General features: G+C 43.3%; 1 protein-coding gene across 2 annotated transcripts in view; it reads right to left on the minus strand.

The window, feature by feature from the left end:
• macrod2 (mono-ADP ribosylhydrolase 2) overlaps positions 1–12,999 on the minus strand; it is a 381,154-nt gene that overhangs the window by 71,832 nt on the left and 296,323 nt on the right. For both annotated transcript variants that reach the window (XM_079280386.1, XM_079280385.1), the window contains exon 8: positions 9,630–9,703. In XM_079280386.1, the coding sequence (XP_079136512.1) occupies positions 9,630–9,703 (74 nt within the window). The remainder of the gene's footprint in view (positions 1–9,629; positions 9,704–12,999) is intronic.

Genomic DNA, 12,999 nt, shown 5'->3' on the forward strand with positions numbered 1-12,999 from the left:
AGGCAGAGCTTTTTTTGTGTATACCTACGAAAAGTAATATATTTTTTGGTATATTCTCCAGGTAACGTTGAAAGAGGAAGTATAAAGACTGCTAAATCACACACCGAGTGGGAGGGAGGGAGGGGAAGTGAACGGGGTCAACAACCAGCAATCTTTCAGCCAGGAGACAGCTGTTCATTCCCCATATGAAACAAGAAGTCAACGTTGATGTCTTCATCAACGCTTTATGAGGATACGTTCAATTGTATATATATTGACTTCACAATTCACTTATTTTGCTTTACGTGTTAATAAGCACTTCTTTACACTTGCAGTGCTAACCAAGGTTATTTGTGTGTCCCAGACTTTATGGCTTAATATCAGCACGAGTGAGTGAGAGGACAGTGCAGTGTTTCTCATCCACTATCTGTTTCTGCAGGCCATAGATATACGACATAATTAACGGCGCTGATGAGCACCAGACATTTCTTTTTTGTGTTGACTGAACTTGCGGCAGTCTTAAGACGAGCTTACTGTGTCATCACCTGTACTTACAAGAGCAAACACCAAACAGCCTGAATGAACACACACACACACACAAAACAGCTCTCTTGTCAAAGTCTCCGTGCTTCAGTGTGTGTGGGGTACTGCAGTGTAAAATTGGGTTCTAGAGTGAATGAGCTCGTTGGGCTTTGATGAGTCTCCTGTCGTAGCTCGACCCGCTCTTGCTTTATCACGGTGTGCCAGCCAACCGCTATCTGCGCTACACTAAATCAATTAGCATGTCATTAAGATAGCTTGTTCCAGCACAGCAAGCGTGGAGGTGGGACTACAGCATCTGCATGAACGGAGAGACCTGAACTCAGAGGGCATCATATCTCTGCGTCCAGCTGTTAATAGTGCAGTGGGCTGTGTTTATTGGTAAGCTCGGTGCAATGTGTACAAGAGCACCAGGACGAGGAGGAGATATCAGGGGATATAGCGACAGAGCATGACCGCAACATTTGATATTCATCCCCCTCAAAACAGAAAACTCAAAGTCACCCTACATTCGACAAGAATGCGATCATTCTGCAATTACCTGGAGTAAAGCCGCACCTTGGTCTTTGGACAAGATAGAGAGATGATAGGCTTAATCCCCATTCAAAGATGTCTCTCTGAATGCAAGAGTGCATTCGAACCATTCGGATAAACATTTGAAATGAAGTATATCACGAGCATTTGCTGCTTTTCTTTATCTTTGACAGCAGGAGCACTTAATCACAACTGCTTTCCCCTCTGCAGATAACATGAAGTGCTAAAAGTTAAGCATTTAAGAAATAACTTTGTGGCAATTCAGAAATTGGACCCATATCATCTCAAATCTATTTAAACACTGAAACTAGTAGTATTTAACTACACCAACCTGAGGTCAGGGGAATCAAAGCGCACACATCATATTATCCAGAGTGAGCCAGATAATAAAATCCTCAGATCATAAAAGCCATAAAATCCCCAATCTGCTGCCTTGGGCCAAATGGCTGCTACTAATGTATTACACTACATGGTATGCATTAGCACTGGTGCCAGAAAAGTAATTATCTGACAGAGAAAACTAATAAGGCATTCACACACTCTCTCTCCAAAGCATTTATATGGCCACATCTGCAGGTGTCTGCCGGCGAGGCTGAAGAGAGAATACAGTGATATCAGTTTGAACTGTGCGTCTCCATCCACGAGTACAGTATGCGGATGCTCAAGTGTTTAGTCATGCTCTCAGCTCCTGATCTGGCCGTATCTCCCTGATGCTCTCAGTCACAGGGAACGATTCAAAGGGGCGACACACTGACTTCAAAAGACAAGTACTGCCTTTGAACACCATGCCAGTTGCACAAACCATCAGCGTAGGGCTGGGCGATAAATCGATTTAATCGATTAATTCGAATGTGTGCTTTAAGGCGATGTGTTTTATTGAAAATCGAGAAAATCGCCCCCACCCCTCCCCCCCGTTCGGTTCCCGTAGTAGAGTGCGCGCGCATTGTTTACAAACTAAAACAATGGCGGCCAGCAGCTTCACTGCTGGCCGCCGCCGCCACCTCACAACAACAACCCAGCATTTTGGAGACATTCACCAACTGTACTCCGCATGCGAAGAAGAGTGCCCGGTGGAAAGCCATCACGGATGCAGTCGCGATGTATATCGCAAAAGATATGGTGCCCATATACACCGTGGAAAAGCCGGGGTTTATTCACCGTCTCAAAGCTTTGGACCCCAGATACGTGCTACCAAGCCGTAAACATTTTTCTGACGTTGCCTTGCCTCGGCTGTACAATAGTACACGCCAAAGGATCTCTGCGGAGCTGGAGGGGATGTCATTCTACTCCGCAACAACTGACCTGTGGTCCAGCAGGTTGACCCAGACACCGATCCACTTGACTGGTGGAAGCGTCACCAACTTAACTTTCCAAGGCTAAGTACTTTAGCAAAGAAATACCTCTCTGTGCCAGCTACAAGTGCCCCCTCTGAGAGGCTTTTCAGTGTGTGGGGGGGGCATTGTTACATGCCACTGTGCATGCCTGAAGCCAGAGGTAGTAGACAGGCTTGTCTTCCTGGCAAAAAAATTTAGAAAAAACATGCACTACTGTTTAATACTGTTGGTTATGTTGTGAATGCACTTGATTTTGTTTACATGCACTTATTTACTGTGCAAAATATGTTATGTTGATGTTAGATCAGATGTTGCACTTTTGAAAATGTGAATGTTAAAGGGTCACATACATTTTATTTCATGCTGTGTTTGTATCAGTGTATTCAGTTAGAAAAGCTTACTGTAAAAAGTTACATTTGCACAGTTGTTTACAATGGAAGGCTACTATTTAATGCCATTTAATGTTATGTTTAATTTAATTTTATATTTAAATGATTCAGGCAAACAAAAGAGTGACCAAATACTTTTTGTATACTACAGGCACCTTTCTACAATGTTCAGGTTTTGTTTGCACTTTATTTTTATCAACCTACTTGGGAAAATCATCACAAAATAAAAGAAAATTGTTTTCAACAGCTTCTGTCATCTGCAAAAAATTTTGGGGGAAAAAAATCGATTTAAATCGTGAATCGGATTTTTTGTAAAAAAATCGGAGATTTTTTTTTTAGGCCATATCGCCCAGCCCTACATCAGCGGCACATCGGCATCCTTCAGGCATGCGCTGAGCAAATTTGTGCCTCTCTCGGCTGCAGATGCGACACTTGGCAAAGTCCTTTCACTGGATAGTAGACAATAAAAACACCACGAAGAGGAAATGCAGCAACAGAGAGCTAAAGTACAGCCCCACTTAGTGTTAGCGTCTGTTCCGGTCGCTTTCTCTTCTCAGAGTGTTTTTCATCACTTCAAACTGAATTCACTGGGGTTTTCAGTCCGTACACTAATCTAAATGTGCATCTACCACCGTCACATGTCACTTTTTGTATTACTATTTCTAGTCAAGGTTTTGTGACATAACAGGGAAAGGAAAGAAGAAAAATATGTAAATGCATTAAACAACTAAATTAAACAACAACAATAAATTAAAGGGAAAGAAGCTTCTTTCATCAATAGATTGAATAACAGTCGTATGACCAGTTTGTATATACAGTATTTACTTTAAGTCCCTTGAGGTGAAACAATTAGACAACTACTATGATAATAGATTAATCCTTTGAAGTCAAGTCTAAGCAAACATGTCCAAATTTCACTTTTTCCTGCTTCCCAAATGTGAATTTTCGGGAAGTTTTCTTTTTGTTTTATGGTCTTAAACTTAATTTCTTTGCGTTTTTGACTGTTGGTTAAACAAAACAAGACATTTGAATATGTCAATTTTAGGTTTTGCCAGAGCTTACACCAGATATAAGGCTTTCTATAGATTCTTTTAACGGACTACATTCCTCAGCCTGAAAATCAGTCTCAATACCCATGCAGTCCAATTACTGGTCCCAAATTTTGTAAATATAATTTTAGGTTTGTCTTTCAGAACTGAAGAACAAGCCTCAACTGGAATAGTATTTGTTACAGTTTTCAGCCATTGATTAAAGGGAGGTTTGTATCTGTAGTCCAGAGACTCAATACACCGTACATTGTGGGTGGCAGAGCAACAGAATATGCAGTAAATGTGCTCCTCAAAAAGTCTGTGGCGACTCATCATTGATGCCGAGGACTCACTCACTAAAGGGAGCATTTAAACATTTTGTCTGACTGTGTAAAAACATCAGACGAGAGTAACCAGACGCATGAGTGGGCTGTCCACATTCATCTTTCCAGACTGTTATATCCACTGTGGTGACCAACTTCCTTGTTGCTATCAAAACCCCATGAGAGATGCTGCTGCATACTTAAAAAAAGAGTCCCTTCTATTTTGGTAAAAATGGAGGAGCACAGACTGTACTGCCGGGTAGCGTTATTATGCTTCAGCCTTTTAGAAAGACTGATGAAAGAAAGCTTGTATTGAAAACTGTCTGGACGAGGCTAATGGAAGAGAACTGAAAATGGTGGACTTTGAATCCGTATTCTCTTTGTGTTTGAGGCAACTCGTCATCATTATAAGCCCCATGTATAGACGGGGATAAACAAGCACGAGGAGCACACACGCATGTGCTTTACTGTCTGCTTACAATGCCTGTTTGATGGTCACAATACTCAAAAATGTGATTCACATTTTCTAAAGGTGAACCGCACAATATTGCCCTGATAACGGAAACCATCCATCTTATTCAGCTGAATGACAATGAATGCCTCATGTTATAGCTCCATCTGCCAACACGCAGACAGCCTCCTGAACTGATATCCATTCACATGGAAAACAAAAAAATCATTCAAAACATACACCACACTGTATTTATTCCTAATAGTCACTTGACATTTGTCACAAATCTCCGTTAAGTCTCCAGTTAAGTCTCCAGCTCAGGTGTCCTGAATGACAAATGCTACTATGGTAAACAGATCATTCACAGAACAGGAAAAGGGATGTAAACACCTGTTTTGGGAGAGTCATCGGCACAGTGGAGTGCTTAATACCAAACCCCAAACCAGAGTGATGTTGAAAGGTGAACTCTCGACACATCAATTTTGTCCTGAGCAGCACAGTGCAGCAGAGCTTATTACAGACTCCCAATCTGTCTCAAGTGTTCAGACTGTGTCAGTAATGCTGGGCTGCTGGGACCTCGAAAAGCTTCATTAAAAAGCTTGGCCATCCATAGCACATCCGTGGCAGCCAAATAAAGTGTCAGACCACGTTTTTCATCTGCAGATTAGACCTGTGTAAGCCTGAATTAAACCAAATTAGATCTGAAAATGAGAAATAAACCAAAGCCAGATGAGTGGAGGGCCGTGTGTGCTTTGAGCTGGAGGAAACTGCTCCAATACCAAATGGAGAACTGGTTGTGTTGGGTTGTCCCCGCCTCTGTTTCTGCAGCTTCTTCTGCAATCTTGAAGACATTAGATCCTTCTGGTCTGCTGTTTACACATACCCGCATCTTGTATTTCATGTATCTGTGCAGGGAGGATACAGGGAGGCAGAGGCCGGACTCCCTTATTCTTTCATCTATTGTGATGAAGGATCTGCACTCAGGTCTCTTTAGATTAAAGGAACTGTTCTCCTTGACCACATCCAGGCTGATTATTCTTCCACAATGGAAGTCTATGCTTTTAAGAGTGAATTCCACGCTGGCATTGGGGCCCTTTGTGTGCAGGTGAGTGCATCGGTGCTACAGAGTGCTGGCCTGAGAGATAAAGTCATTGCTAATCAATCTTGCAGTGTCCTCTTTTTCTCCCTCTCTCCCTTATCATATCATTGCGCACATGCACACACACGCACACACACACACACACACACACACACACACACACACACACACACACACACACACACACACACACACACACACACACACACACACACACACACACACACACACACACACTGTATGTACACAAAGTCCTCTGCCCTTTGATGTAACAGTGCCCTGAGACCTCAGACCCATGCACTTGTGTGCACATTTCAATCAATGGACAATTACACTCCAATTGCTCCAATTGTGACTACAACCTGACAAACTCACGATATCTCAACTGGATAACCACCAATGGAAGAAGTACTTGTATTCTTTACCTCAAAGGACCAGTGTGTAGGTGTTTCTACAGTAGCTGAGAACGGACAAACCCTGTGTCTTGATAAGGCCTTTCAGGTTATTTAGTACGTTACCTGAAGTCCACCGGAGCTCTCCGACACACTTAAAAAGAGAGGGATGAGCGAAGGGGTATTCAGATGGTTGCAATCTGCAACATCCTCGCTAGCTCAGAGGTGGAGAGGGTCCTGATGGGCCTATGCCATCAGTGTAGCAATGAGTGTGAATGGGTGACATGTGTACAGCGCTTTGAGCGGTCGAAGAACTAGAAATACAAAAGCAAGTCCATAAACCATACATCTTACAAACTAGTCCTTTAAGTAGAAGTAGCAATACCAGAGTGTAGAAGTAACGGTTCAGGTAACTGCGTGATCGATGATGTTCAAAATGAACGTCTTGTACTCGTACAGGTAACTGCATTAAGCTCGTGAATAATGATTATGCTCGTCTGGTGGGAGGGGCTTAGGACAAAGAGGGGAGAGCTGCAGGATGAGGGCTGCAGTTTTTCAAATTCTGCTGTTTTGTGTTGTTTTTTTTCCTTTTCCAGAAAACTGCCTACCCTGCTTTAAGTACAGTATAACACATGTCTGTAGTTGTTGTTCACTACTATGGATAACATGCGCACACATTCAGTGCTGGACATGCACAAACGATGCGATCAAGTAAGAGTGGTTTACGGTGGGGGGGCTGTGGCCTGCACTCTGCCACTCCAGTGTGTTAGATCCTCCGCCAGCCCATTGTACTGAAATGTAGTCACAATAGCACAGTATCTGCCCCAAAGCAGAGCCCTTATCATGGCCCTGAAATGACTCGTCCCAGTGGACGCCCACAGCACACGCTCCTCTGGGTCGAGTGCACATAGAGCGGTGCAATCTACACCTATTGTTCCATGCGTGATAAACTGGGCTTCAACCCTCTCATTCTCGCTCTGTCTTTGGAAAGCTAGTTGCAATGTGTGATATGAGTTACTGTGGTAATGCAGAACTTTTGCAAGCATGTTGACGGTATAGCGTGCAATATTTCATCTTTTTCTCAGCCTTTGAAGAGAGAAAATGAATAAAACAACAATGTGTACAACATTGTGCAGAACATTCAAAGCTTTTATTCCCAATCTATTTACTGACTGTAAGGTCTGTATAACATGCAGTCGGCTTATAACTTCCTTTATGAGTTGACACAAAGCCTGAAACAGAATCATGTCGGTTATCAATCAGGTTGACACTGGGTGCGTCTATTGAGTCAATGCTGCAGCGATAAATTGCTTTTATAAACATCTCAGACAAAGCAGGCAGCAGTCATCTTAACATCTAGTGTGTAATGTTTCTGCTAAAGCAGCTAACAGGAAAGGCATCGTTCCTTAAGGCGCGATTGGATATGTATTTGAATTCTACTTAAATTCTCTTATTTCTGTCTGGTAAAAACGAACTGGCAATTACTTAAAAAATGTTTTTTTTAAACATCACAACTCCCTTTTAGAAAGCTGTTTCGGGATGCACCAAGAGTAACTAACCACCAACAATGGTGAATGAATTGAAAATGGAAGTGGGAAGACCTCCTGCTTCAGTGCATGTTGTTCAGTGGTTTGATTGGAAGACTTTCCAATGTAATACGGCTGTGCTTCTGGGTAAAAATGTATCACTTAATTCTCTCTGATCTTGTTGAAAGCTTACTCACTCCTGTTGTAGTTATAGTTGAAGATCCACTGCGTGTGCTTGCGGAAATTTGCCAAACAGTGTTCAGGGAAGCCTCCGTAGACGTCTTCCCCTCTCCGTGAATTACAATATTTCCCACTTGATCTACCGACACCAAAGATAGCGATCAGCCAATGCATCAGAATATTGTCTGTTATGTGCGGCAGAGCAGTCTCCATACGGCAAGTAGCAATCCTTGGATGTGGAACAACACAACCACAAAAGTCAGCTTTGCACATTAGCTCGTTATTTACAGTCAGCAATAAGCTATAGAAAACCTTCTTTACGCCAGAGCGTTGATGGATTCCCCAAGTACATGTTACAGCAATCATCAGGAAGTGTACAAGTGTCGCCAACATAGCACATCAACTGCTAAGTAATCCAGCAGCTCGGAACCATTTGGCTGCCTGTTCCCAACATCTGTAACACCAGCTGAGGGATGTTGTAGCACATGAAGCTGTGAGCTTTATAAAACACCTCACTCCACAGTGACAGGTACAAACTGTGCCACAGTTACCGGTAACAGAGATGACCCTCGAAGGTTACCATTACTCAGTCTCACAAACTGATGCATGTGTTGTACAAACAGCCTCCTGACAACTGGACACAATTCTATCATCACAGACAATGAAACTATATGAGGCTGATGAACCCTTTTAATACATGTCACATATCACAATGCTGCAGAAAAAGCATTGTGTACGTAACTTACTCAGAACTGCTTGTGTTTAAATTAGTCCTTGCTTTACTTTGGTCGTTTCACGTGGAGTTTTGACCTGGTTAACTATTGCTGATACATTACAAGACAGTCACAAGCGCAAAATATGACATCACTTGATTTGCAGATCAAAGCCACATATTAAATGAACTTTAGAAACTAGCACACACAGTGTTTGTTTTTCTCACTGTGTGGATAGTGAGACAGCAGTGTTGGCTTCTCTTTGGTCGAGATCCTTGGAGCAGCCCGCAGCTCAATCATCAGCAAAAGCTGCTTTAGAATAAAGATGTCCACATCCATTTCAGCCATCCACAGCATCTTTGTGATGGTCATTTCAAATGAAGACCTTTTTCTACTCACCTAAACACTCACAAATTGTAGATAATCATCTCTTTTTCAGATGATACCATTCCTCTTGCTTTTCGCTTTAGAATGACCAAATGAATTGGAGTGGTACAGTCCAATTGATGCGATCATGTCACTTTACCTTTACTTTGACTTACCGTTTAACAACCTGCTTAAGTTTCTCTATATATCATTTATACTACATATACTTTCTGTCTTAGATACCCTTTTCTACTTGCATGTTTCTCTTTTTATACATATTTATAGGAGCATTGCCGGAGGGAGCCTGAGCTCTTCTCAGTAATTGTTGTGCATATGACATACAGGAACGGAAGATTGAAACTTGAATTTGTATTTCCAGACTCAAGCTATCAGTCCTTGAAAGGGATCATTATAATTCATCGAATACAAAACCAATTTCAGATTATTTCTTCTGATGTGTTTATGTTTTTCGGGGTTTAATAGCTTTCCCCAGCATAGACTAATTAAACATTCAACAAACATTTACGCCCTGATTAGTCTCAGACTGGCATTTAATTTGATATGCATTCAGACCACAAACTAAATGGCTGATCAAGCAAGGCAGGTGGATGAGATGTCTGTCTGATACGGAGATGCATGATAATTAGTGCTCTGTGTTTCAGCTGTGGTCCAATCAAATCCTCAAGCAGCAGAATCATAAAATAGACCGTGCCTGCACTGAAGTATGGATTGACAGCCATTTGTTTTGAACATGCATTACCCTGCCATGTCCTACCTTTTCCGGGTTCTCTTCAATCCAGCTCTTTACTGTGTTCAGAGCAATGTCAGCTGCAGGCTCATTCGGAAAGCCTAGAAGAGAGGAACAAAAAAAAAAAACAGTGTCAATACAAGTTGTATCCAAAATGCATATGTGAGAGGGAGAGAAAAACAGACAGGCGAACAGACAGACCATCTGATATCTCCACAGGTAACAGCGTTCCTCTTAAATCAATGGAAAGCAGCACAAGCTGTTCGTCTCTGGTAGAGGCGACCAGCTGTCTGATAAACTGCTGTAGATGTGTGTTGCCAGATGCAGTGTTAGGAAAACACATACAGACATATTCAGGCGGCACAAAGTGTGGATACAAGCTGCATATTTATACATCACACCCTCAGGTAGAACTGATGAATGTTTTGTCTTTAGGGGTGAACATTACACATGGAAGTGTGATCACTCACACTACCCTATTTCAACCAGCACGAACATGCAGTAAGTTAGTGCGGCTAAGAAGCACCGTGGCTAACTAGTGTATTAATCACAACCGTTGTGCCTGCTAAGGAGTCCTTACACAGTGTTAACACAATGTATCGCTCAAAACACACAGATTGCAGTTTGATTCATTTTTAATAAGGCCAGCTGAGGGAGGACTCCGCTGGATGCTGATCTCAAGATCTTTTGCTGCCACTGCAGAGAACTTCCCAAGACCCAACACTTAGAGTGAGCTATTGACTGTAAAAGCCCTTGAGCCAGCCTTGCTCCAGCTGGAGAGTATATAAGCCATTACTAAAAGCGCTGACAATCTTCTACTCTGTCACAGAGAAGTGTTTCAGTTGTCTTCATTTCAAAGTAATTGTAGTTGAGTTTGGAAAACTTGACAGACGCATTTTATTCTAAAGCCTCGGTGCAAATCTGCAGAGCTAGTATGAAGTTGCCGTGCAGGTACGCCTTAACATTGTAAAGTTAGGCCCAGAAGCCGACAAACAAACATGGCCCATTTTGTCAGTCATATTATAACCTCTGACCTCCATGAGGGACCACAGGTTGCGGCGGGCACCTTCTTCCTATAACGACAGAGGTCTAGACCTCAATTTCATCCCACAGCAACTGATACAAGGGCCACACCACAGTTGCAGCTGCATGGGTCGTGTTCTCAAATCTTTTTCTTTTCCCGGGGTCATTGCCACCACTAAACATACTTTGACCTATGAAACAGGCTTACAAGTACTGCAACGGCCCCTACCCTTCAAGGTGGATGTAAAGAGAAATGGAAAGCCACGAAGCCTAACATTTCCTGAATTCTTTCATCTCTCACCTGCTGTCAAAGCCTCTCAATAACTATTCAGTAAATGCTTTAAATCAACGGCCTTGACAACTCTCGCCTATCTGACTGCCGACGACTTCTCTCTCTTTCTGTTTTTCTTCTCCTACCCCTTCCCAGCCTGACAGGAGTGGTTGATTTACTCTGAGGAGAGGAGAAGGGCTGAAGTGCTGCCGAGCCTGGCTGAGCCCCTGTTCGAGCCCTGGGTGGAGCGAGATGTGAGCTGCATACCAGCCAGCAGTGACAGCCAGTCTGCTCCTATGGCTCTGTTAGGCAGTGTCTGCAGACAGTGCATGGCCCGTTCACGGCTCCTGCCCTTCAAAAGCTGCCCCCAGAGCTCTGTGCTCAGAACCTAATCCAGCATGCCAAATCAGTTTGCAGGTCACCTGACTCCTCTTGTCTCCCAAACACACTTAACCTTTTCGGTGATATCACTTTGTCTGGTGATGTTTCCTTTTTAAAATCCGTTTCCACACGTACGCAGGCGTACCGACACTCCAACTCACGCGTCAAGTAACGGAGGCCAACAGATGTGCGGAAAAACAAAAAAAGCTGAGAAAGAAAAGATCCACAGAGATAGGACCAGCTGTTTAGGAAGAGCACACGCAGCGGGAGAGGTGTCAGAGAAGTAAGCACAAAAACAAACGAAATAAATGAGCAAATTATAATAAAAAGTCAGGACCCGTCTTTGTGCTCTTACAATGCTACCCTACAAAAACGAACAGGACATAGTCATAATATTAGGTCATTTTGGTCATCGAGTCTATTTAATCTATTCAGTGTGGAGTTTCTACAAATGCTTTATTGATTTGAGAGCTGTACCTATTAATCATAGCAGGGCTGAACAGAGAGAGAGAGATAGAGAGAGAGCGAGAGAGAGAGAGAGAGGGAGAGAGAGAGGGAGAGAGAGAGAGAGAGAGAGAGCGAGAGGGAGAGAGAGAGAGAGGGAGAGCGAGAGAGAGAGCGAGAGAGAGAGCGAGAGAGAGAGCGGGAGAGAGAGAGAGAGAGGTGAAGAGAGGTGAAAAGGAGTGAACTGTAAAACCAGTGAAGAAGATAACAGGAAAGTAGAATCATAGATGTCAACAAACATTGGAAAAGAGATGATATAAAGAGAGGTAGATGGAAAGCTGCTAAAAGGGGTTCAGTGCAGCTCGGGGCAGGCTGCCAGAAGAACTCTGCTCGACAGGAACATCAATGGCCCAAGGTCAACAGCAGTGGTTCGAGTGCATCGGCTGCTCTCTCTCTCATCATTTGTCTCCTTCACAGCATTCACTGCCTCTACCTCTCCTCTCTTTGTCCCTGTCGGCTTGGCAAAGTATGTTTATATGCTTAAAAACAGCAACAATAAAATACCCTGAATCATCACTTCCGTCATCTCTCTTGGCCACATGAGTCAGGGGTTCACACTGTTCAGAAAAGGATTGAGTGGGCTGACTTTTTTATATGGTCAAGTACACACAAAATATAATGTCCAGTGTTTTCCGTCTACATCTTCTCCCCTCAACACCTCATTCTCTGTTGCTCTATTTGCTGTGTGGAGGGTTCGGTGAAAGCTAATCTGTCAGGAGGTGGAGAGCTGGCGTCAGGCGCAGTGATGGTGGGCCCTCCAGGGTCCCTGCTCTGCTTGGCTCGGCTCTCTCCTATACTGGGAATATGGCCGGCTCGGGGAGATTTGTCTTCGTGAGGCGCACTGATGGGATATGTGCAGCGCAGCGCCGCTGATGAGGACTCAGGTGGTGCAGTGTTATTTCTGCTGAAGGCTCCTCTACTTTATCACCAGGCAGAGCGCAGCATCCAGACAGAGAGGGGGAAAGGGACTGTGGCACGTGCCATGTGCAGACAAAGGGTTACGGTTTGCATAACATTTCCATATACATCTGGCGATGTTGACAGTAGTTATGGGTTCAGTGACCTCAACAAATTTGCCTTGGTGACCAGGGAGAGTTACGTTAGTGACACCTGAGAAGACTGCAGGTCTTTTCAGTTTGTGTTCTTCCAATCGTTTCATCCCTTTGATTCATTTCGTGCCACAAAATAAAAAGCGTTAAAATCATATGAGAAAGACGA

The sequence above is a fragment of the Melanostigma gelatinosum genome (assembly GCF_949748355.1).
Source record: "Melanostigma gelatinosum genome assembly, chromosome: 12".
In the NCBI taxonomy this organism is placed as follows: Eukaryota; Metazoa; Chordata; class Actinopteri; order Perciformes; family Zoarcidae; genus Melanostigma; species Melanostigma gelatinosum.